Source organism: Lissotriton vulgaris, chromosome 11 (assembly GCF_964263255.1).
Source record: "Lissotriton vulgaris chromosome 11, aLisVul1.2, whole genome shotgun sequence".
NCBI lineage: Eukaryota > Metazoa > Chordata > Amphibia > Caudata > Salamandridae > Lissotriton > Lissotriton vulgaris.
This window is the reverse complement of record NC_141699.1, coordinates 864,776,120-864,802,581: the sequence shown is the minus strand read 5'-3', so window position 1 is coordinate 864,802,581 and position 26,462 is coordinate 864,776,120. Positions and strand designations below refer to the sequence as shown.

General features: G+C 45.6%; 1 protein-coding gene across 2 annotated transcripts in view; it reads left to right on the top strand.

Moving 5' to 3' along the window:
- Positions 1 to 26,462, top strand: part of FARP2 (FERM, ARH/RhoGEF and pleckstrin domain protein 2) — a 1,631,776-nt gene that overhangs the window by 758,230 nt on the left and 847,084 nt on the right. For both annotated transcript variants that reach the window (XR_015300958.1, XM_086944011.1), the window contains exon 10: positions 25,886 to 26,049. Coding sequence is in view for 1 of the 2 variants with exons in the window: in XM_086944011.1 (XP_086800137.1) it covers positions 25,886 to 26,049 (164 nt within the window). In the remaining variant the exon portion in view is untranslated. The remainder of the gene's footprint in view (positions 1 to 25,885; positions 26,050 to 26,462) is intronic.

The window sequence follows — 26,462 nt, the reverse complement described above, 5'->3', positions numbered from 1 at the left end:
TTGGCTGTAGTTTGGACTAACATAATGACATGGATATGCTATAAAAGTGTTCTTTTTCTTCTAATGTATTCCTATGTATTAATCCTAACCTTGGTACATAGATGTATTTATGGTTTTGGAATGTATGCAATTGTTTTTATATACATATATTATTGGTTTTATTGCTATTCTATTTACCGTGGTGCTCCTACTTCGACAACGGGGACTATTCAAGCATGTGAATCTATGAAAGACCCCCAATACTGGAGAACCACCGTTTACAGGTAAGTAACAATTGTTCATAAGTTCATTAGTGATAAATCTATTTGTGAACACCACCACAAGGATCAGAGTTTTGGCATTGTGAATGTATTTTTGGTTTAGATTCAGATGCCTTGGCTATGGAGGACAAAGGCTATTGCCATAAGGAGGATGATGACTCAGAATCTGATTACTGCTGCCACCTTATAATAATGAGGTTGACGTATTCTTACACTTACAGAATGCTAATGACTTAAGTACTTTACCAGCAAGTGTCATTCCCTATCCCGTCCCGGCTTTGAAGGAGGATTAATCTCTCACTATAGTTGTTTGGAAAACTACAGGGGCCTTGGAATTGATGGCACCTAATGCAGATGTAAAATCTAATATCCCCTGTGGGATCATGCAAAGCTTAGTTACTAGCCTGCTGTACCATACCATATTCAAACTCTGTTTTCTGACACGGTGAATGAGGGACTGATGTGTCAACAGTTCCTAAAATGTGGCTTTGTCTCTGCAGACTCAGTTGGCTAGGTCTGTGGCTACAGCTATTACCATGCAGCTGCATCCTTAGAAGCGGTTCACTGGATTTTCAAGAGATGTCCAGGCTACAATCATGAAAATACTTTTTGACAACTAGATACAATTAGGAGACAAGGTAGACTCTTTGTGACAATTTCAAGAACATCAGGGCTAAGGCTCATTCCCTGGTCTTAGCTTTCCCAACATAGCAGTTCTATAACAATACCAAAAGTTGTGTGGTTATTCTAAAGTTGTGCAGGCTTGACAAAGACAGCTGTCTCTCCCTGTCCAAACATCACAGTTGCTATATCTCTCATTTTGAAGCAGGGATTTAATTAGAGGATTTAATCGCCAGAAGTAGGTCCAGTCCCCATTGTTCTCGGCAGGGTCTGCAGCTTCTAGACACCTCTTACTTCTCCTCTTAATGACTTTACCTTCCAGTCGAAGAGTGTCTCCATTTTGTCGTCAGTTGGGTGGCAGTCACAACGGACCACTGGGTCATCCAGCTTATCCACCTTATCAACCTATCCTCCCCTCCAGGCACACCCCCTTTCTTCAACGCATGCTTGCTGACTCATGTAACCAAAAGACCAAAAGCAGCAGACAAGGTCAAGCACAACAGATCTTAAAGTTCTTGAAGTTAGGTGGTGCAATCGCTTCCAACATCCGCTGCCTTAGGATGTACACTTTACCACAGTACAAAGAAACAAAAAATGGAAGGTGCATGAAGTCAATAGAGAAAGTAATTTGTAAATGTCTTCTTCCATGAAGCAAAGGCACAGCTGTGCCTTTGCTTCATGAATACTTTTGAATAAAGAAGAAGACATTTACAAATTACTTTCTCTATTGACTTCATTTGAGTGCACCTTCCATTTTTTGTTTTTTTTTGTTTCTTTGCTTGCTGACTCATGCCTGGCTCTGGGAGGTGGAAGTCCCTGTCTTGTTGAATAGTGTGGTAATAAAGGTGGTACCTCTGGAAGAGAGAGGGACAGAAATGTATTAATTTTACTTCTTGGACTACAAGAAAGAATGGCCCATCCTGGTTCCTCTGCCTTCTGAACCTATTCCTCCAGCAGGACTAATTTAAGATGCTTTCCCTGAGCCAGGTCCTGTTGACCTGGAACTCAGGTGATTGTCTTATGTCCTTGGACTTCTAGGATTTCGGCTTTCCTCTCCCAGTTCTCCCCACCCACTGGCACGTCTTGAGGTTCATGGTGGGGACCTCAGAACTGTCATTTTGCTGTCATACTCCTGAGACTGACCGCAGCCACACACTGCTTTTACAGGAAGTGCAGGTGATTGTGGCTGCTTCACTGCAACAATTAAGGTCCGTGTATTTCTATATTTGAATGAATGCGTAGTGAAAGCGTTCTTCCCAGCATTGGTCCAGGATCATCTCAGGTTGATGACTCTCCTCCATGACTTGGGCTTTACCATCAATGCCTAAAAGTGTCACCTCCTCAAACACAGAGGCTGCCTTAATTGGATTGGTACTTAACACAAACCTTATGTAGGCCTTTTGTCCTCCTCAGAGGATTGAGGATGTTTGAGCTATGATTCGAGTGTCTGACTCAAACTTGAATGCCAGTCCTGTGGATCTAACGCCTGCCAGGCCTCATGGCGTTGTGCACCTTGTTGGCGCCTCTGCAGGTGATCGTTAAACAACCTCCTGTGGTGTGATGTCAGAGGAGGCAAAGAGTTGGTCACCCATTCAGACCTTCCCAGGCTAAGGCTACTGTGGTTATAGATGTGCACTTGCAAGGCTGGTATGTTCACCTGCATGCCATGACAGTGTGGGGCCTTTACGTCATGTCAAAATAGCACCTGCATATAAACTTGCTCCAACTGCATGTGTTACATAGTGTGCTGAAGGACAGCCAAAATCACTACGGTCCATTATGTCCACAAACTGGGTGGCTTGGGTTTGTTGGGAGGCGCCCTCAGTTGTCTCTCCTTGGAGGAACACGAATGGGAACTACACCCTGAAATGACAGAGGCAGTCTCCTTTAGATTGGGGTTTCCTTGAGTGGATTTCATTGCCACGCTGTGGACAGACCTTCAATTTCAGCTGCTCTCTGAGTCTGCTGTACATTTTCCTGTCAATCATGCTTCTATCTAAACCACTACAGAATGTGCTGGTCGATCAGGCTCTGCTGATTCTGCTTGCACCAGACTGGTTCGGGCAGATCTGTTACACTGATCTTTTGTCACTCAGCATTCAGCCACCTCCAGTGGCGTAACAATAACCCCTGTGATCCCCGCTGTCCGAGGGGTGAGCGCAAGGGGGGGGGGGGGCTCTCCAGCCCTGTGCATTAGCGGTGTGCCCTTGACCAGAGAGCTCCTGAGTGGCTCCGGAGGATTGAGTGCCCCTCCATGTACTTTGCAGGGGGCTCAAGTTTTGTTACGCCTCTTCGTCTCCAGGTATCACAGCTGCATGGTCAGGTCCACCACCTATTTTTCCAGATGCTGTGTCTGCATGTGTGAAGATTGAGCAGTCCCAGATAAAAGTGTTCTCCTTCCTGATGTTATCACAGACATTATCTTGGCAGCCAAGAATCCTGCCACCAAATCCATTTTTTTCAGTATTGTGAGTCAGGAGTCATTACTCATTTTAAATCTTGCCTGTCTAATATCTTTGAGATTTGCTTTGATCCTTCAACAGCAGCATATGGTGGTGGCTACAGTAAAACGCATCCTGGTAACACTCCACTTATTTGTCCGTCTGACCAACCTTTCCTTTTTATTTAAAACGCCACTGCTGCGCAGTTTCTAAGAGGTTTTCTTTACTTGAGTTCTTCCACTCCAGTAAGTGGATTTTGAATCTTGTAGTCCCTTTTTTATGACACCTCTGTTTGAGTTAGTGCACAGTTACCGGTCTGATTTCTCACTCACAAAAAACATTTTATTGATGTTATTATATCTGCTTATCTGATAGACATCTAGCCACAGATTCCTTAACTTAGAATATCCCCAGGCGTCAGACTGGATCCGTAGAATTTTTCTCAGCAGTACCTCGGCGTGCCTGGGGACGGCACCGCATGTCTCCCCCCTGACGTCATCCACGGACATGACGTCAGTGGAGCCATATATGTCCCTCCTGATGCGCGAACGTCAGTTTCCTCCTTTTCCGTGTCCCAACGCAGATCCAGGAGTATCGGTCCCTCTGGTCTCTTTGGTTTTCAGGCCTTCTCAGTGCATTCAGCGTCCGGGAACAGTGTGCAATGTCTTCGGGCTTCAAGTCATTTGAGACAAGTATGCGGCAGATGTCAGCAATGGATCCACACATGATCTGTATGTGGTGCCTGGGAGAGCACTAGGACTACGAGGAGTGCAATGCCTGCAGGCAGCTGAAGCTAAAGTCTCTGCGGGAGCGTCGGATGAAGTTGCTGACCACCCGGATGTCCTGTTCGGAGTCTGCGCGTCGCTGGTCTCCATCTCAAGCTGGGGAAATTTTCGTATCCGGTCACAGAGTCGTTCTCGCAGACGTTGTTCACCTGACGCAGCTAAGCACAAACACAAGACACAGAGGCCGATGGCCTCTCATAAATGTGATGGCAGGGCCCGCTGCTCCCGGTCTTTACCGGACCCGGACGCCCAGGAGTCGGCCCCCTCCTACCCACCATTTCCTGGTGTTGGGGCGACTCGAGCCCAGATGGAAGCCTATTCTCAGGCTCTTCAGTCCATCTTTGGGTCACCCCCTCTCCCTGGCGTGCCTTCTGGCCCCACAGCAGGGGTAGGGACTCGAGTCGGGTCTTCGCCGGCGGGTCCGCCCCCGATAGAGTGCCCTGACTCTGGTTCCGGAGTCACTGCGACGTCTGAACACGGCCCAGATGGCCATCCAGGTCGGACGTCAAGCCCTCCTATGATGTCTCCGCATAGTCCCGTGAGTCTCCCTGCACCGACGCTGGATGCGGCTACAGCATGGTGCTTGGCTCTGAGCCGACACCGTTCTTCTCTGCAGTTCCCCATCTTGGTGGAGGTCGAGTCGACGCCGGGTGGACGCGTCACCATCGGTGGTCATCGAGGTCGATATGACGCCGTCTCGACGTCGGTCAACGCTGGTGCCGGCCCTGGCTGTTCCTCTGTTAGGACAGGATGTGGCCCCTGAGGGTTCCCCGCACCCAGGGTTGTTGCAGTGCTCTTTGTAGCATGTGCCCATAGGACAATGGTCCCTTGAGCGACCTCGGGCTACTGCGCCTCTACTGTCTGGTGGACGGGTTAGCCTTCAACCGTCCCCTACAGATGGTTTATTGTCACCACCTAAAATGGTCACGGAGGCTAGTTCGGCGTTTGCGAGGGCTGTTCGCAGGGCTGCAGATATTTTACACATGCAGCCTCCATCAGTCTCTTTGCCTTCTGATCCTTTATTGTATCTACTCCACCAGGATGCCGTTGAGGTGGAACCCTTGCTGCCTTCTGGCGGGCCGTTATTTGACACCCTTATTGGGACTTGGCCGCTGCCCTATTCTGGGGATCGGACTACAGCACATCATCATCGCCCAGCTCCAGATGACCCTGTCTGTTTGTTCCTCTATCACAGGGCTCAAAGACTGATAGTCCAGGCAGCTTCAGCCTCTCTACCTTCCTCTCCTCCCCCGCTGATTCCTCCCACTAGGTAGTCCCAATGGTTGGAGTTGTGTGGCCGTCATATTTTTTCATCCATCAGTTCGGGCCTCTGTGCTCTAAATACGTCTTGCATGTTTGCACAGGCTACTTTTGCCCTTTGGGACTCAGTCGAGCATCTTCTTCCATCTCTTCCAGAGGGTCCCCGTGCTGACCTGGATCGTCTGTTACATGATGGCCATTAAATGGCACCGTTTTCCGTTAGATCAGCCACAGACACCACTGACTCTGTGGGTCGTATGATGGCCAGGTCTGTTGCTCTGTGACACCTTGCTTGGCTGCGCGATGGCAGTTTCCCTGAAAATGTTCAGGAAAGTCTTAGGGATCTACCCTTTGATGGGGTTGCCTTTTTTTGACACTCATGCTGACTCAGCGGTCCCCGTCTCATGTCTGAGCATCCATGACTGTATTTTTTAGTCCTTCTGCTGACTTTTACTTTCATATGCAGTGTTGTCTCTGTTCTGGTATTCGTCAATGGGTTCATGACGTTAATTCCCAGGCGGTTTGTGCAGCTATTCCGTCGCTTTTGCCCTTGTGTGGTGCAGCTGGCCAGCTGGTTCTGTTTATCTTTTCGGGTCCTCTGTCTATGAGTTTGTCTCAAGAGGTGCCCCCCTTACTTACCCTATGTGGGGTATCCGTTGGCTAGTGTATAGATGTCCTTCCTTGCCGGGAAGCTTCGTAGGCTCCTGCAAAGTCTTCTTAGGCGGGGTTGTCCTACGGATCAGACTGTGTTCTTTTCCTGCTATTGAGGGACCCCCTTTTCCTTCCCTCCACCTGGTGCTGCCACAGGTTGGCGTTGCTCTCTTCTAGTGCTTATGCATTGTGGTCTGCGATTGGTCCATAGTACTCCCCTGCATCTGTGGATGCTGACTTCCTAAAGGAGTTGTTGGGTTTCTGCCACAACTGGCTCACCCTGGCGTGTTCTTTCAGCTTCGCTGTGCTCTTTTTACCTATGTTGGCTGTCATTGCCGTCAGCAAGTGTCCCTTGGGGGCATGTCGTTCTGTTCCATTCTGGCACAGTTCTTCCGTGTTCTATGCAGACACGTCATGTGGGTACACCCAAGTATGTTCACTGTCACAGGGTGCCTGCAATATCCCTTGCGCCTCTGAATTTGCTGTTTTCTACTCTCCACCCTTTGGGGTGGAGAAGTGCTTTGGTCTTTTCTTGCGGCTCAGACCCTGTCTTTTCTTTGTCTATGGCCGGTGGAGTCCCTGCCAGACATGTCAATGCTGTACGTTGCTTTGTGCCCTACTTTCCTGTGCACTTCCCAGGCAGGGGTTCAAGTTCTTCTGCTCATTGCTGCGCAGGCGTTCAGATACTTTCTGCTCCGGGCTTCTGCTATTGTTGTCAGTAAAAATGCTCTCTTCAGGATACTCACTGTCATTTTGTGATCTTTGTATATGGATCTCTATACAATGTCTTGTTGATCTATGTACCTGTAGTACTAACTCATTCCTCGTTCGTGTGGTGGTCAATCTCCCAGTGTGTCACGCGGGGGACCGGGGTTCCTCTCCGACAGGTAGCTGATGTCGCCTTACGTGCCTGGACATTGTCCTGTCCTGCCGTGCTGCTCACCGGTACTGTTGGTACCTATGGTGTGCCCTTCTTTCTCTAGAGCATGCTCTTCGATCCCTTTTCAATGTTTTCATAGCTGTGTACATGTCTATATGTATATCTATCTTGTGATCTACACACAACGAGAGGTCACACATACAAGGTTTTTCCTTCCTGCTGTATCTGAGGCATTTTGCCCAAACCTCCCCCCCTCTCCCTCTCTCCCTCTCTCCCTCTCTCTCTCTCTCTCTCTCTCTCTCTCTCTCTCTCTCTCTCTCTCTCTCGCTTTCTCTCTCTCTCTTTCTCTCTCGCTTTCTCTCTCGCTTTCTCTCTCGCTTTCTCTCTCTCGCTTTCTCTCTCGCTTTCTCTCTCTCTCTCTCTTTCTCTCTCGCTTTCTCTCTCGCTTTCTCATGGGATCGAGCCTTCTGTGTGTGTGTCCGGCTTGCTGGGTCCCCTTCGCCGGTTGGCTGGTTGACTAGCTGGTGATGCGCCTCTCTCTCTCCCTTTCTCTCTCTCTCTCCTGACGTATCTGTGCTGTTAATGCTACATGGCATTGGGCATTACATATATGTGGTGTGGTTTTCACATGACTAGCTGTCTGCTCATGTGTACTCCTGTCCTCATACATGTATCTCCTGGTAGCCATGTTTCGATATATACTCGTCATGGTGACATCTGTCCCCTCACATGTCATTGTTTGTGTAGCCACTGTTGTGCATGCTCAGCCTGTATGCTCTGACTCTCGACCCTTCTCTGGGTCTTTATCTCTTGCGGATCCATCAGATCCTGTGCTCAGTTCACCTTCTTTTGCAAACGTTTCTGGACTCTCAGTTTCAGCACTACCATTCTGGTTCTGTGCTTCCTTTCATCCCTGTCTGGACGAGAGAGGTTTCATAACGTCCCTTGACGGATTGTTGTGCCTTTGCCTTCCCTTGGTTTTCTGCTCCGTACAGAGCTTACTTGTCTGATGTCGGCCATGCTGGCATTGCTGTCCCCACTGTGTTTTGTCAACTTGTTGACGACTAAGTGCTCTTTTTAACTTGGTGGGTTTCTGTTGCAGCCCCTCCTCCAATGGGGTATGGCTTTGGTATCTATTCTATGTTAAAGAATCTGCGGCTAGATGTCTCTAACAGATAAACGAGTTACTTACCTTCTGTAAAGATGTATCTGGTCGAGACACAGTCTAGCCACAGATTCCCTAACGCCCACCCATCCTCCCCTCTGGGAGGACCTTTTCAGGTTGGGTTTTACTCACTCGTCTCCTTTCAGGTGGCTTTTGTCTTCCTGCGGGGGGGCCCTCTTTCACCTCCCTCCTGGGCAGGATGGCTCATTCTGTTTTATCTGTTATTTCTCCACCCATTATCGTGATTGGGTGGTAGATTTATGGGTCCTTCTACACTCCTACACCCTGGTCCTTCCAGTATGGGGCTTACTTATGTCCTTCATCTCTCCCATCCACCATCTCCTGTCTTTTCTCCATTGCTTGGGTCTCTTGACTCTGCTACAGTCTATTGGTTCTGGGTCTATTTCACTGTGCCTCAGTCCATAGGCCTCTTATAGGGTGTATGGTTGCACATTCCCTGTTGTTGCCGACCTGTAGTTGATTATCGTGAGTTAAGTTTTTCTGGTCTTGTTGTGAAAGGAAAAATTCCCTTGGAACTAATGTCATTAACAACCACTATTAAACGTGTCCATTCAACATTACATCCACACCAGTGCCAAAATAGGAAACCCCCACAGTTATAAGTATAAACACATCGCAATTGAAACTCACAATTATAAGAAAATATTCCAATTTATTTCTTAGCCAGTATAAAAATTTTAAAAACACGATGATAAGAATAAATCACATTAACAATCCCAACGCAATTATAAAATTAGTAAAACATCATAGAAAGAGACATTATTTGGTGAATCATTTCGAAAACATCCCAGATAATTAATTTGTTAGAATCTTTTGGCAATGTTAGGCTAGTCAACTAATCAAAAAAGGAAGGATCACTTGTCCTGCATAACATTGGGTATGCGAGAGCGGTTCTTTTCAATCCCAATAGAAACCCTCATGCACGTGTTCATTGGTGGTAACGTTGAGCGGTATATCTTTGTTCTCCGCTTTCCCTCACACGTGTCTGCATAATCATAGGGTTTTGTGGTTATGCAACCTCCACCAGGAGGTAATACCCTTTTGTTAAAACAGTAGTGACCAGAAATGGTGCTCGTGAAGGGTGAGGTGGGTTAAAAAGTCTCTTGGTTCCAGATACAATTCTTTATTCTTTCTGGGTTCTAAGAGGCAATAAAAACTTCATAGGTGATTATGAGTTATTATGACTCAATCACACTAGATATGTGAAAGTAGGTCAACATGTTTCAGCCCTCAGTCGCCAGGAGGTCGGATGGGCTTTCTTCAGGACCAGGGGGTGAGGTGTGGAAAGGTGAAAGTTACTCCTAAGTATTGCTTGCTGTAACAATGTAAATGAACCTCATTAGGTTGTGGTTCCAATAAGGTCCAATGGTACCTGTGGAAAGATATTTACAAAAAAAGGGGGTTCTTAGAAACATAACAAAGGGGAGGGTTTTTTTGGGTTACATAAAAAGTTTTTTTTTAAAAGGTATAGACTATACCAGAATCACACAAAGCTTATGGTGGTGATTAATAAATACTGCTGTTCAAACTCTCTATGGCATGGGAAAAGTCAACTCTCTCATGTTAAGGCAAACTGTTGTTCAAAAAGTAGTAAGGGATTGACAGTTGTTTAATTCAATATTGTCTACACAAGTGGATTGACTAAAGGTGTATTTCGTGAACCTTAAGGTGTTATAGTCATGCAATTGTGTATATTTTATTAAACCGTTCGTATCTAAAAGGCGTATTTCATGTACCTTTGGTAGCTTTTAATAAACACCCTCTCGTAAGTTTGTTCATGCATTAAGGGAAACGATTATGTGGAAGGCGTATTTCATGTACCTTCAAAAACACGTTCATGCATTCTCCTTGCTTGGAGGCTACGGCACACAGATACAGGTAACATACGTCAGACAATCATAAGGGTTGGAAATTCACACTGACCGTTTCAGTCAGGGTTATGAAGGCGTATTACATGATCCTTCTGTAAATAGAACTAATCCACACATTCAGAATTTAGTTAGGTTCGCGAAATACACCTTTAGTCAATCCACTTGTGTAGACAATATTGAATTAAACAACTGTCAATCCCTTACCACTTTTTGAACAACAGTTTGCCTTAACATGAGAGAGTTGACTTTACCCATGCCATAGAGAGTTCGAACAGCAGTATTTATTAATCACCACCCTCATAAGCGTTGTGTGATTCTGGTATAGTCTATACTTTTTAAAAAAAAACTTTTTATGTAACCCAAAAAAACCCTCCCCTTTGTTATGTTTCTAAGAACCCCCCTTTTTTTTGTAAATATCTGTTCGAGGCATATGGGCTGCAGATGGTACATTATGAATAGATCGCCATCTGGTGTTGGGCTCGGATGATTGCACTTTGTTTTTCTCTTGGAGAGTCTTTTGTATCTTGGTGACTCCTCCCTTAGTTGGTAGTGCGCATGGGCATCGGCTCCATCCTTAGATTGTTTTTTTCCGCCATCGGGTTCGGATGAAGATCGAGACGCTCCAGATCAACTTCTGAAGAAAGTGATTTTTCGGCGCGTATTCCCTTTCCAATTCGACGGTATTGTTAGCGAACGCGTTCTTTCCATTCCGACGCGTTACAAATTCAAAATAGAAGAGAAAAACTTGGATCTACGTCGAGGAACAAGAGACCTTTCTCGGCGCAGTCAAGCCCGGAGTCCATGGAAAGGACTCCATTCAAAAAATGTCCATCGTGTGGTGCTAAGTTCCCACACAAGGACCTACACGAGGTGTGCAACCTCTGTCTATCGCCTGAACACGAATCCAGGGACTGCGAAGCCTGCGCAGCATTCTCCTCCAAGCTAACGATCAGAAATCGTCGAGCTCGAAGGCACGAGGCTTCCAGAATGCAGGCGGAGGCGATCCCGGAGCTGTTCGGAGACGAACAAATCGAGGAAGAAGAGGACCAGTCGGGGTCGGAAGGGGACCAGTCGGAGGTTGAAGAACTCTTCGAGCAACAAACCGTGAGTGACGACGTCCCCTTACCGAAAAACCGACCCCGTGCGGTAACGACCCCGCCCTCGGGCCCGGTCAAATCGCTGAAAAAAGTTTCCGACGCCCCGCCTTCGGGCCCGGCAACGAAACAGAAACTGAAACCGAAACACTCGGGATCCCACCACGTCGGATCCGAGAAAAGGGCGTCATCGACTTCGACACCGAGGCGGCATATAAAGGAGAGCTCGGTATCGAAACATTCCATGTCGAAAAAGAAATATGATGTATCGCCCAAAAGACACTCGATACCCAAAAAGTCGGAATCGAGCAAACATTCGGTGTCGAAACCAGAAAGATCTGAGGATCGAAAACAAAAACAGCTCTCGGAACCAGGACCCTCGGTACCGATTCAAGAGCAACAAACAGATCCCAAGCAAAAGATCTTGTTTATTGACCCACAAACGGGGAAAGTGGTCACGAAGAAGAGAAAGAGTGAACAGTCAGAAGATAAACCTCTTCCTCCAAAAAAGAGAACAATGGGGACGAACATAACTCCTCCTGCTTCTCCTCGTCCTAAAGACACACCCTCTTCTCCTATTCCTCACAATAGGCCACATATTCCTACACCCTCCACACCAAGACCAGCTACACCTCAGTCAGATGTAGACAGTGATATAGGGGAGGGAGAACCTCAAGGGGATGACGAATCTATCCAGGATGAGGAAGATCCATGGGAAAATTACGATGTAGGGTCAGATGAGGACAACGACCCAGAGATATACCCCTCAAAGCCTTCACCACCTGATGATAACACAGGTTTTGTGCAGCTCATTAATAGGGCAGCAAAATATCACAAACTAGATATGCACACAGAACCTCAGATAGAGGATTTCTTGTTAGAGACTCTACCTAGTGCACAGAGAACATCAGGTACTCTTCCTATGCTAAAGGGTCTTCTCACTCACACAGAAGAAATATTCGAAAACCCAGTGAGAGCCAGGGTGTTAAACCCAAGAATCGATAAAAAATATAAAGCGGCTCCTAAGGACCCAATATTTATCAGAGGGCATGTACCTCTAGACTCGCTGGTGGTCTCAACCGCTCGTAAGAGAGCAAACTCATTATCTACAGGAGAGGCTCCTCCGCCAGATAAAGAGTCGAAGTTAATAGATGCATCAGGCAAGAGAGTAGCATCACAGGCAGCAAATAGCTGGCGTATAGCTAATACACAAGCTCTACTCGCACGTTATGACAGGGCACATTACGATGAGTTAGAAAAACTTCTCACACATCTTCCAAAAGAACATCAAAAGAAGGCAGACCAATTAATTCAGGAAGGAAAAATAATAACTAATACTTCCATTAAGTGTGCGTTAGACGCAGCAGACACTGCAGCAAGGTCTATTAACACTAGTGTCATGCTAAGAAGGCACGCATGGCTCAGAATCTCAGGATTCAAACAAGAAGTTCAAACAGCCCTACTAAACAGACCATTTGATCAGAAGACGTTGTTCGGTTCAAGTACAGACGAGACATTAGAAAAGATGAAAAAGGATACAGAAACGGCTAAGTCAATGGGAGCATTGCAACAGCCAACGCACAGAGGTTCCTTTCGTAGATCCACCTATAGAGGGGGCTCAAAAAACACAGGAACAAATCAGCAATCCACATCTTTCACACCAACATCACCCAGAGGTAATTCAAGAGGTAATTACAGAGGTAACAACAATAAGGGTAGAGGCCGCGGAAACAATAACAACCGCAACGCCTCAACACCAAAACAGTGACTTCATAGATCTCCCCCCAGACCACATAACACCGGTCGGGGGACGTCTATCACAGTTCCTACCTGTCTGGGAAGACATCACGTCAGACAAGTGGGTGAGACAAATTATCCAACATGGTTATTGCCTAGAACTCACAGCTACCCCGCCAAACATCCCCCCCAAACAGCGCCCAATGAGTCAGGATCATTTGACATTGTTAAGAGAAGAAGTGCTAGCACTTCTACAAAAGCATGCAATAGAGAAGGTCCCAAAGGATCAACAAGGAACAGGAGTATACTCTCTATACTTCCTGATCCCCAAAAAGGACGGGTCCCTACGACCAATATTAGACCTCAGACCTCTCAATGCTTACATAAATTCGGAGCACTTCCACATGGTCACGCTCCAACAAGTACTCCCTTTACTGAAGCAAGGGGACTTTCTTTCTACACTGGATCTAAAAGACGCTTACTTTCATATCCCAATTCACAAAGCCCACAGAAAATACCTAAGGTTTGTGTTAGAAGGACAACACTACCAGTTCAAGGTCCTTCCGTTCGGTGTCACAACAGCACCGAGAGTTTTCACAAAATGCCTAGCTGTGGTGGCAGCACACCTAAGAAGACAACAAATACATGTCTTCCCATACTTGGACGATTGGCTAATAAAGGCCAAATCCAAGGAAGAATGTCTTCACAACACACAGAAGACAATTCAACTGCTGCACCACCTAGGGTTTACGGTGAACTACAAAAAATCACACCTGCAACCAAACCAGATCCAGCAATACCTGGGGGCTACAGTAGACACAGAAAAGGCAATAGCATACCCCAACCCAATCAGAGTACAGACAATGGTCGGGTTAATACAAAAATTTCAACCACAACACTCACTACCAGCACGAGTGTTTATGCAACTATTAGGCATGATGTCCTCTTGCATACTGCTAATACCACATGCCAGACTACAAATGCGCCCACTACAAGAGTGTCTAGCGACACAGTGGAATCAGGCTCAAGGTCAGATTACAGATCTGGTGTTGGTAAACGACCGGACGTATCGCTCTCTGAAGTGGTGGAACACGGAAAACATTTCCAAAGGACGGTCGTTCCTAGAGCCAGTTCCACAAGTAATAATAACAGCGGACGCATCGCTCTCCGGATGGGGAGCGCATATGGACAAATACACAGTACAGGGGAAGTGGAGTGCGCAGCAAAAGAAGCTGCACATCAACTACCTAGAACTGTTAGCAATATTTCTAGCACTAAAAGCTTTCCAAATGCAAATAACAAACAAGGCAGTCCTGATCAGAACAGACAACATGACTGCAATGTATTATATTCAAAAACAGGGGGGGACACACTCTCTCCAACTGTCCAAACTAGCACAGGACATATGGAGATGGGCCATTCCTCAAAAAATCTACCTGTTAGCGGAACACCTACCAGGAATTCAAAATCAAATAGCAGACATCCTAAGCAGACAGTCAGAACAAGTTCACGAATGGGAACTGCACGACCAAATACTACAGCCATTCTTCCAAAAATGGGGGCAACCAGAGATAGATCTGTTTGCAAATCATCAAAACGCAAAATGCAAACAATTCGCATCCAGGTACCCACACCAAAGGTCCCAGGGCAATGCACTGTGGATAAATTGGTCCAACAAATTTGCTTACGCGTTCCCTCCTCTACCACTAATTCCACTACTGGTGAGGAAACTGCAGCAACACTCAATGACAATGATACTAGTGGCACCCACGTGGGCAAGACAGCCGTGGTTCACCACGCTGCTACAACTCTCACAAGTACCACATCAAAAGCTAAGATTATTACCCATGCATCTTACACAGAACCATGGAGAAATAATGCACCCAGATCCCAAACAACTGAACCTAGCGATCTGGCTCCTGAGGTCATAGAGTTTGGGTATTTAGATTTACCACCAGAATGCATGGAAATCATTAAACAGGCAAGACGTCCTACCACCAGAGCATGCTATGCAGCAAAATGGAAGAGGTTTGCTATACACTGTAACAGTAAGCACATCAACCCTCTGGACGCATCCACTAAACAAATCATTTGCTACTTATTACACTTACAACAATGTAATCTAGCATATACATCTATTAGGGTTCATCTAGCAGCCATAGCGGCGTACCTACAAAACAGACAACACCTGTCATTGTTTAAAGTACCAGCAATTAAAGCTTTCATGGAAGGACTCAAAAGAGTCATTCCACCAAGAAGACCACCTTCCCCAGTCTGGAATCTCAACATAGTGCTTACCAGACTAATGGGGCCACCCTTTGAACCTATGCATAGGTGTGAAATACAATTCCTCACATGGAAGGTGGCCTTCCTCATAGCTATCACGTCACTTAGAAGAGTAAGTGAACTGCAGGCTTTTACGATTCAGGAACCATTTATGCAGCTACACCAAAATAAAGTGGTTCTTAGAACAAACCCAAAATTCTTACCAAAGGTTATTTCAGCATTCCACATCAATCAGTCAGTGGAATTACCGGTTTTCTTTCCAAAACCACAAACAGTAGCGGAAAGAGCCCTACATACACTGGATGTTAGGAGGGCCATATTGTACTATATAGAGAGAACACAAACTTTCAGAAAGACAAAACAGCTATTTGTTGCGTTTTCTCCCACACATAAAGGCAATCCCATCTCCAAAGCGGGCATTGCCAGGTGGATTGTAAAATGCATTCAAATATGCTACTTAAAAGCAAAGAGAACATTAACTGTTCCTCCTAGAGCTCACTCTACACGTAAACTAGGAGCATCTATGGCATTTCTGGGAAACATTCCACTAGATGACATATGCAAAGCGGCTACCTGGGTTACACCGCACACTTTCACAAAACACTATTGTGTAGATGTGCACGCAACACAACAAGCTAGAGTGGGACAAGCAGTATTAAAAACATTGTTTCAGACAGTTGCAACAGACACGGGCGACCACCGCTAGGGAGAGAACTGCTGTATAGTCTATTCATAATGTACCATCTGCAGCCCATATGCCTCGAACGGAATATGCTACTTACCAGTATGCATCTGTTCTTGGCATAGAGGGCTGCAGAGTGGTACATGCCCTCCCAGCCTCCCCGGAAACCTGTGTCTGTTCCAACACTATCTTATTTAGATACACTTACATGGGCACTCTTATCTGTATTCTACTATACTACTCCATCTAACCCTACTATGGCAAAACAATCTAAGGATGGAGCCGATGCCCATGCGCACTACCAACTAAGGGAGGAGTCACCAAGATACAAAAGACTCTCCAAGAGAAAAACAAAGTGCAATCATCCGAGCCCAACACCAGATGGCGATCTATTCATAATGTACCACTCTGCAGCCCTCTATGCCAAGAACAGATGCATACTGGTAAGTAGCATATTCCTTCCACAGGTACCATTGGACCTTATTGGAACCACAACCTAATGCGGTTCCTTTACATTGTTACACCAAGCAATACTTAGGAGTAACTTTCACCTTTCCACACCTCACCCCGTGGTCCTGAAGAAAGCCCATCCGACCTCCTGGCGACTGAGGGCTGAAACATGTTGACCTACTTTCACATATCTAGTGTGATTGAGTCATAATAACTCATAATCACCTATGAAGTTTTTATTGCCTCTTAGAACCCAGAAAGAATAAAGAATTGTATCTGGAACCAAGAGACTTTTTAACCCACCTCACCCTTCACGAGCACCATTTCTGGTCACTACTGTTTTAACAAAAGGGTATTACCTCCTGGTGGAGGTTGCATAACCACAAAACCCTATGATTATGCAGACACGTGTGAGGAAAAGCGGAGAACAAAGATATACCGCTCAACGTTACCACCAATGAACGCGTGCATGAGGGTTTCTATTGGGATTGAAAAGAACCGCTCTTGCATACCCAATGTTATGCAGGACAAGTGATCCTTCCTTTTTTGATTAGTTGATATTTGATTACAGGGAAATGAACGGATCACAAATTCCTTTCCTCCCTCCTAATTGATTGTGAATGTTAGGCTTTTATCAGTGAATCCCAACACAATAGCCCCTCGAATTTAATCAAAACAATAGCGCCAACGCGTTTCGGTGTGCTGCATGATGTGCACCACCTTTTTCAAGACAAGGGTAGTTGATTGTCTCTTTTTTCTCTTACAACATTAAAAAATCATTTACATCCAAATAAAAAACACAAAAATACATATCAATGTGTTATCCTCACAATACATCATTTAACATTTCTTAAAATTTGCAGAGATTTCAACGTAGTGTCATATGCTTTTTTCTTTTTAAAAAAAACTTTTTTGTCTTAATGAAAACCCCATAATAAAAACCCACTGTTACAATGTCTGCAACAAATCACAATAATCTACAGTGATTATATTCACAACCGTTCAGAGATTCGTTCTATTTGGCACTAAACATCACCCATATCTCAATAACAACTCATCCCAGTTCCATACCTCAGTGAGCGAATTGCTTCACAGACTGGCTCATAAAACAGAGGAGCTCTCCTTAGTGGAGAAAAGATCAAATCATCCTGTCGTCCATAATATCTTATTCTGGGGTTCTCCACTAACCCCACAACATACCTCCAAGATTTCTCTCCTAGGACCAAATGCTGCATAGGATCCTTCCAGGTGGCTGCAAAATGTCCTTCTAAAATATAGTTGGACACAGAATTATCTATAGTCGGCCCAACCAGGATCTTTCCCTTGATCTTTATGCACGACAAAACATGCTGCAATTACCTGTTTATAATCCTCTGTGAAGCTTATGGGTAAGGCTTCCTAGGTCGGCCTGTCCAATAGTTTGGGTGTTTATCCTCCAACTGCGCACGCCCCTTCAAATCGTTAGCAACCTTATTAATTGGGTTCAAACTTCCATTTCTGTTTAATTATGGCAAGTCTAAAAAACATAAAATTAAATGTTTTAAAACTGATCTTTGCAAAATTCTTAGTTTCTGTTCATTGATCTAACCACTATATCGAGGTAACATAAAGGTAGTTTATTACCTGAAGGAATGTCTATTCGACACGTGTGCAGTCCCACAATATTGTTGTGTCGATTATACCGAAAATTGATAACGCATATCCCTCGTCTGGTATCGCCTTTTAAATCTAACCCAAAGTTTCCTTTTCCAGATACAGAAAACCTTAAATGCAGAATAAATACAATCAATCCCCAACCTCATGTGGGCAAATATATTATCGGGACCATATGCGTCCCTATTGATATCAGCACTTTATCCTTCGTCAAGCCTACATTTCTCTCTCGCAGTGATTGCCGCATAACAACATACCTTTTAGCGGGCAGAAGTGTAAGTAACTTGTCGTCCCGGATTGCGGCAAAGTGAACCCCCATTCGGTGCTGTATTTTAAATAGTACCCGCATCATTGCTAATTATAAACACCTGTCAGAATTAGCCCAGGTCCCGGCTTACGGAAGTCGCATAGTTACTTCATAATCATTTTAGGCGACGGAAGGTCCCGATTTTTAAACTGCCGTCAAGTCTCCAAAGAATATCTCTCGGAAATCATTCTCGGCATGGTGGTTACTGCAGTTCAATTACCGTAGAACCCCTAATTGGGCCGCTCTCAAAATGTTGCTGATCTAATAAGTGCAAATTACTCCGAAACTCAGTAAGAGCTTTCTAAGACTGCCTGGTTTGATTACCTTAAGGCCCCTAGTGGGACCCCATCCTGAAATCGTTGCAAACCTACTGACCACAACCATATCTGAAAACCACTTGTAATATTTAGTGGACCGCCTAATCGCGGGGGTTCGGATAAACAACACAAGCACAAGAAGTCCAAGCGGGCTGTCACCCTCTCAGAAGTCATAAGGACAACAAGGTGCCCTTCAGTCTCACTTGTGGTTCCCTAACTAAGGAGCCAAGATTGCAGCTTATTCTGATGCACTCACATTTCTGGGGCAGTCGGCAGGGCCACAACAGATTGAAGTGTTATTAAAGAGGCCAAGCTTCCAATCTTCGGCACCCTGCCGGCTCCCTTTGGCACATCTTCAGGCACAACAGATCATCGGAGGCCTCCTCTCTGTTTGCCTCCGGCTAGCCCACTCTCTGTCATTTCTGCCTCCTGAACATGCTTTGGGTTCTCCTCTGATTTTGGAGCAAACTCCATGCCTGTGTTCACTATCCAATCCAAATCCTAATGTGTCATAGCCAACCCCAATTCCACGGATCCCATTGCCTTGTCCAACTCCAAACCAAAGCCATCCCAACCTTGGCTAAAGTCACCTCCAGCCACTGTGCCCATGAGTCCAGCCCCTCTACGATCTGACTCTGATACCTTTGTCTAGAAGCTGCCCTCCAGGGCTCCAACAACTTTTTGTAGCGGGCAGTATTTGATGATAATGGTAATGATGTTGTTGGTAGAGATTAATTTCCTCCAAGATTTGATTTTTTTAATTTTTTTTAAATATATATCCTTTATTGAAATCACAGGGTAAAATACAATGACTTTAGCACATCATAGTTTCGATCACATCCTGAGGATGTCTGTCATAGTAGCAGGTGCAGCACATTTCGCAATCAGATGATGTTACATGCAGTTCAACGATTGCGTGGAGTGACCTTTCCCATCTGCCCAGTACAGTAGCGTTTTTGCACAATAAGGAAATATGCGAAATTAACGAGTGAACAGTGCGAAACAGGGGTGCAAAAACATGTAAAAGATAGAAGAAAGGAAAAAAAGAAAGGAATTTAGAGGACGGGGGTCTGGGTGTGTGTGTGGTCGTCAACTTCATTTGTAATGGGTGTGTGGCCGCGAGTTGGCACCCGCAAGCGGTGCCGCGCGGGCTCGGGTGTTCTGGAGCATTGTTGATGGATTCTCGCCCAGCAACGGGGGGGTCCGGAGGGGGCCCGTGGCGTGAGGTGCTGTATGTATATGTGGTGTCAGGCGGGTTCATCCCGCGTCAGTTACAGCGTGTCTGTGTCAGTGGGTGCCGCAGAGATGCCCAGAGGCTGAGTGGGTGGGCTGCCGCCAGGGGGGGCAATGGCGTGGTGTGCAGTCGGCGATGCAGCAGGGTCCGCCTGGGTGTCTTTGTGTAGGGAGCCCAGCATCGCGTCCCATAGGTCTGCGATCGGGAATTTCCGCAGACCCGCAGTTTCCTCATTGTGTAAAGTGGTGCTTTCGCCCAGTTATCTAGGGAGGCTCGCCAGTGTGTCATCAGAGGGGGGGTGGGCCGCTTCCAGTGTTTCGTAATCAACCGTTTAGCTGTTATGAGGCCCAGGTCCCAGAAACGTGTTTCCTCCAAGATTTGATGAGGACTATTTTTACCTGAAAATACAAGAGTCTAGTCTATTGGACATTTCCTGTGGTACCGGCTGGGTTTTACCCATGGCTCTTCCACCGAAGAGTGAGCCTTATTTGCTGTAGTCACCAGGTCAGTGGCTGAAGTTCTAGACTTGCAGTTACCTTCTGTTCAGATGAAAACTAATATGCTCTTAGACAATTTACAACCTGGATGGACCTTATTTAAATGTTAACTGCTGTTCAGTGAAGCCCTGACTGAAACCCTCATGTCCCTTGGGCTAGACCCTGCTCCTGCCCACCAATGAACAGGCAAGTGGCACAATACCACAAACCCGTCCCAAGTGACCCTGCCTTCCTGACACCACCCTACTCCTTAGAGCCTTATAGTGCAGGTGTCTACTAGCAGGGTAATCCCAATTATTTTATTGCAACTCATTTTCCACAGATGGATATTCAAAAAGAACTGCTGCATTTTGAAAGATTATACTTTCATCACCTAGCCTTGACCTTAGATCAGTCAGTGGCAGCTGTTTGCCGGGTAGGTACTTCCTTGTTATTATGGTTCATGGCCACAGGCTTCTTGCCTGTAGTCCTAGAAGAATTGCACACCAACTTCGCATTGACCATCAAGATGTCCAGTATACAGCCAAGTATGTTATACAGTCAGGATTGGGCACGACCAATTGTTGAGGCAGATCGATTGTAAGTAGAGTGGTGCTCTGGAGCCGCACATGAAGGAGATACAGTCTTTATTGGTAACATTAACATGTCACTCATGGACACACCTTTTGAGAGGTTTTGCTTTTGCTGAAAAGCCCTACCCTGGCCTCCAAAAAAAGTATAGCCTCAGCTTCTTTACACCTGCCAGCCAGTATCCCCCAAAGTTCTCTTTTTTCGAGGCATAACTAGGTGTTTCTTTTACAAGCAGAGTCAAGGCCCACCACCCCAACATCAAGAACCCATTCCCTTTCAGGTAGGAGATCCAGAAGACATCATCGAGGCTCTAAGGGGTGATGAACCAACCAATCACTAGCCTACCCGCTATCAGCCTCTAAGATGCTCTAATTTTCCCTTAGCAGCACCCAACCACCCAGTAGGAGGCATAATCTGTAGTTTTCTCCTTGGTTGGCAAGCCATGCATCTGACAGGTGGGTCATACATATTGTCTAATAGGGCTACACTCTGCCTTTCCTTTCTGACTTGCTGTATCTCCCACCCAGATCAGGGTGGCGTTTGGAGAGTTCAGGCTCCTTTGGACAAAGGATCCAAGGAGAGAGTTTGAGTCTCTGAGATCAGAACTGGATATTACTCCTGGTATTTCCTGGTGCCAATAAAGAAGGTGAAGGACTTTGTCCTGTTTTAGATCTTCAATATCTAAGTATTTTCTTGCGGAAGGACAAATTCATGATGCTCACGCTGACCTAGGTCCTATCTGACTTGGATCTAGAAGACTGGATAGTAGCTTTAGATTTCCATGTTCCCATCCTGCAGACGCTACCTTTGGTTCAAGGTGAGCCACAAGCATTTTCAGCTTGCTGTGCTCCATTTCAAACTTACCAGTGCCTAACGGGGTTCACAAAGGTCATGGTAGTAGTTGCAGCATACTGTCAGGGGCACCAATCTTCCCCTACCCTGACAACTGGCTGTTCAAGATAGGCTTACCACAGTCCGCCGTAGACCATCTCCAGATAACAGCCAACCTCCTTACATTGTTGGGGTTTATGATCAATATGTTAAAGTCACATCTGACTCCTTCGCAGAGGTTTCCCTTCCTCTGGGCCATACTTAATATGGTGCGTTTTCAGACCTTTCCTCCAGATCAATGAGTCAAGGACATTCAGGCTATAATCCTGATGCTTCCTCCTCAGTTGGGTCTCAGTGAGGGTGGTTCTGAGGTTACCTATCCTATTGTCCTCTTGCTTCCTGCTCATTGATCATGCCAGATGGCACATGCGGGCTCTGCTATAGGATCTGAAGTCTCAGCTAGTCCATTACCAAGTAGAGCAGTCAGATTCCATTCTGGCATCAGAGGAGACTGCAAAATACCTACAGTGGTGGCTGCTCACTGCTGTGGCCCTACCTCACCCGGAGAAGTTGACAGCAGTGACTGAGGCATCCCTGCTTGGCTGGGGAGGTCATCTGGAAGCGGTGGAGATCAGAGAACTCTAGTCTTTTGCAGAGACCTGTCTCCACATCAATTATTTGGATTTAAGGGCCATTTGCTACACATTGAAAGCTTTCCTGCTATCCATGAAGAGGATGTTGGTTCAGGGTCATGAACAACACCACCATCATGTGGTATTACATAAGCAGGGTGTGGTGGATTTGTAGACCCTGTGCCTCTGGATGGCTGAATTGCCGGGCATTTCCCGGAACTGGCTACATTGTCAGGGCATTTCCCTGATTGTGCACCACCTGGCAGGATGTTTAATTTTTCTGTTCTTTTTATGAGTGTCTTTTACATTAGAAATATAGATTTACACCAGAGTGGACAAACTCTACTAGCAATGCTTAGTGCATCAAAAGCACACCCAGAGGTGGTGCATGGCATCCTCCAGGAATGGGGAGAACCCTGACTCGATCTTTTTGCCACTGCCAAGAATGTGCAACATCATCACTTGAAACACTGAATTTCCCAAGACTGCTCACTTTCTATCAGACACACATTCTGTCTGCAGTGGAGCACGAGACTCCTGCCAACTCCCTCCCCCCCCGTTACTGAAGAAGACCAGGAATGACCTGGCACAGGTCATCGTGCTAACTCCAGTTTAGGTAAGAAATGTGTAAAAACCAGAACTCGCCATGAGCATCTGTCCTCCCATCAGGCTGCTCCTTCACGAGGATATTCTGTTGGGGCTGCAGCAGAGGGTCCTGCACCCAAGCTTGCACAATCTACATGTCCACGCATTGATATTAAGTGACAGCAGTGAACTACATCTGATATCCCTCCAGAAGTAGTGGATGTCATCCTTGTAGATACGCGTCCTTGTACAATGTGTGTACCTTGGTCGCTAGGACAATTTGTGGCCTAGTGTGTCATCTGGGATACAAACCCTTTTTTGGGCCAAACTGTAGGATGTCTTGTTTTTGGCAAAAACTTGCAGTGAGCCTGGGTAAAGGTTATGTGACTGCTGTTTTTAAATTTTTGTGTTTACCGGACCAAAGGGCCTTGTTCAAATCACCTGCTGTGATGCAATTTCTCGAAGATTTGAACCATATATTTCCTCCTAAACCCTTTGTGGGACCACAGTTGGTTCGTAATTTTGTCCTTACTTTGCTTTTGTGAACCCCCCTTTGAGTTGTTACACAGCTGTCATCTGTTTACTAATCCTGAATATAGCCATTCTCATCCAATAACCTATGCTTGTCACGTGAGTGAGCTTTATGCTTGTATCAGCCCACCTGCCCTACCCTCGTTCCAGACAAACTGGTGAAGACGACTAGAGAGGCTTTTCTCCGAAGGTTTTGACTCTTTCAAGTCAGACAGTCCATCTCTTTTCCAATGTCCTTTGCCCCATCTCATCTCTTGAAAGAGGAAGAGCGACTGTGAAACTTTTCTTTAAAAAATGAACCAAATTAGAGCGGTACACACTGGCTCGAACAGTTGGTTTTTCGGCTCTGTGTCTCAGGCTGCAGACAGTGTCTGCAAAGAAACTGATGTAAGTATACTTGGGTGATGCCTAAATGTTGATCTCAACATCACCTCTGGGATGGAGCAGGTTCAGCATGGAACCACCTATTGGCACATATGGGTAATGCTGAAAAATCTTTTGGATCCAGTATGTCACCTTGGATATTCCAAAGGTGAGGAATCTGTGGGTAGATAGAGAATCTACCAGAAAGGGGAGAAGGATGTGGCATAACGGCTAGAGCAGTCAACCTCAAAGCTGGGAAACTTTGTTCAAGTCTAGGAAGGAACTCTCAGCATCCTGTGATTCTGGGCACATCACTTAATTTCCCTGTGAAGAACAAATCGAATGTTTCCGGCTGTATCACAACTGGTGCTCCTGTAAAGCGATCTGATAACTTTGGGTTGAGTTCCCTAAATCGAAAAAAGCATTCTTGAAGGTAAGTACCTTGTTCTAATGGGCTTTGCTGGAGCTAAAAATGGCATGATGTTGACCAAATGCACTGTTTTATGTTTGGCCATTCTCTGTACCAAGATCTGCTATGCCCTGTCCATGAATGTTCCTCTGGAAAAAATTCATGCACATTTCTTTAGGGCAGTGGCTGCATTCATGGTTGTTTCCAGAGATGTCCCTATTACCACCAGTGCAAAAATTATGGATAGGTACTTAACTTAATTGTGCCCAAGGAATATCATCATTAAGTCCATGTTTGTCAGTAGATAAGCAGTGTATCCATCTTTGTTCAATCTTGAACAGTGACCTCGGGGTGATGCACAGATGAGATTCGAGTATCACCCATTTGATGGTATCTGGGGAAAGGTCACGTTCCTTAAAGTGTGCACACATTTTAGTTGTCGTCCGTTGGCACCGGATGTTGCTTTTGTGCTCTGTGATCCGGGTCTTGGCGGGTCTCATCGTCATGCCTATATACCTAAGTTGGCAAGGGCATGTGATCATATAAATGCATTGTGTTGTATTGCAATGTGTGTTTTCGTAATGCGCCATGTGAATGTGTCAGAGAAGACAATTTCTTTAGCGGGTGCAATGTGACGACAAACAGAACATGAACCGCAAGGAAAATGGCCCTGTAGAGAAGGGAGACCCCATAGTGAACGTTGATGCATGGGCTGTATAGTCTTGGGTTGTGTGTTGCCACCTTGGATTTGGCTTTACACATTACATTTTGGGCCTGTTTGCAATGAGGGAAACAGAAAATACTGCAAAGGTGGGTAGGTCAACGCATAAGAACTTTGACCCCATTGAAGCAGTAGTTACCCCAATCTAATAGGTAGTGCCAGGTATAAATCTGAAATCCCCGGGCACCCTCTTCAAAAAAATTGCACCTTTTCTGTAACTTGAGAAGAGCACTGAAGGACTGGACTGACTCTTGTACCCAGGACACAGTGGACTCCAAGGGTCAGTTTGCTGATCTCCTTTGTGGTAAAAGGAGACCATAAGCTGCAAAAGGCTTTTTACCTGGAAGAACCCAGCTGGCAACTTGCAGATGGACGTGGACTGGAACCTGCTGTTGACCTCTGCTTGACTCTCTGTGAGTCTCTCCTCAGAGGGTGGGGGGGAATACTCCTGTGATTGGTTGGGATTTTAAAAGATGTCAGGAGTTAAGCCTTTTTCCAGGATAACCTGGTTAGGTTATTTGACCTGCACTCCCTCATGGTTGGCCTCAAACTGCACTTAAGTCCCAGTCTACTGCGACCATTGACTATCATTGGTGCTTTGTGTATTTTGGGGCTGCTTCTACTTAAACTTTAAAACTCAATTGCTCTGGTTCCTGTAATTGGATTTTTGTCATTGGGGTGTCAGTATGTTTATTAAAATGTACTTTATTTTTCTAATTCGTTTTAACAGTGTCTGTATAATGCATTCATAATTCTGCGGCTCATAAGTGGCACGTTGATGAGTTGATGCAATAACGAATCAAGCACTGGAGTCTGTTGAGTACAGTGCACACTAGTCTTTGTACACACACACAATCTTTATATGGATATCATTATGCTCAAAGTGGATACACATACCAAAGGAGTGTGTCTTGGAATTTTAATACTTAATTCAGACGATGTGTTTGGCACCAGTTGACCTGGATTTCTTTTTCTCTCTGGTTTTCTTTTTCTCTTCTGTCCTTTTCTGAGGTTGTGTTTCTAACCCTTAGGGTCCGTACCAGGACACGCTGGAATTCCTTTTGAGCAACAGGGATCAGTGCAAGAACTTCTGGAAGATCTGTGTGGAGTACCATACATTTTTCAGGCTCCTGGACCAGCCCAAGCCAAAACCCAAGCCTGTACTATTCAGTAGAGGTTCTTCTTTCAGATATAGGTATGACTTTCATATGGCCTACCCAAGATCTGAGCTTTCATACATTGTTGAGACAGCAATACTTCAGCACACTTTTATCCGTCCCTTAAAGTGAGCTAACCACGCCAGGCATATCTCTGTTCAAAATGTCCTTGCTTATATGCTAGTCTGAAATTCAGTAGTTGTTAATTAGGTCCTTACTGTAAGAAACTGGCTCTATATATACTGCACCAAAGTGAGGTACAGTGTGTATAGAGTCCAAGAGTCTTCAGAGCTTTGGCAGAGGTTTAGTTAGATAGAACCTTACTCTCTAAAGTGGTAGCTAGGTCGAGCAGTAAGGCAGTATCAGAGGACAGTGTTAAGCATTTGATGTACACACTCAGTCAGCAAATTAATTCACACACTCAAGAACTGAAATCTACGCCAATTGTTTT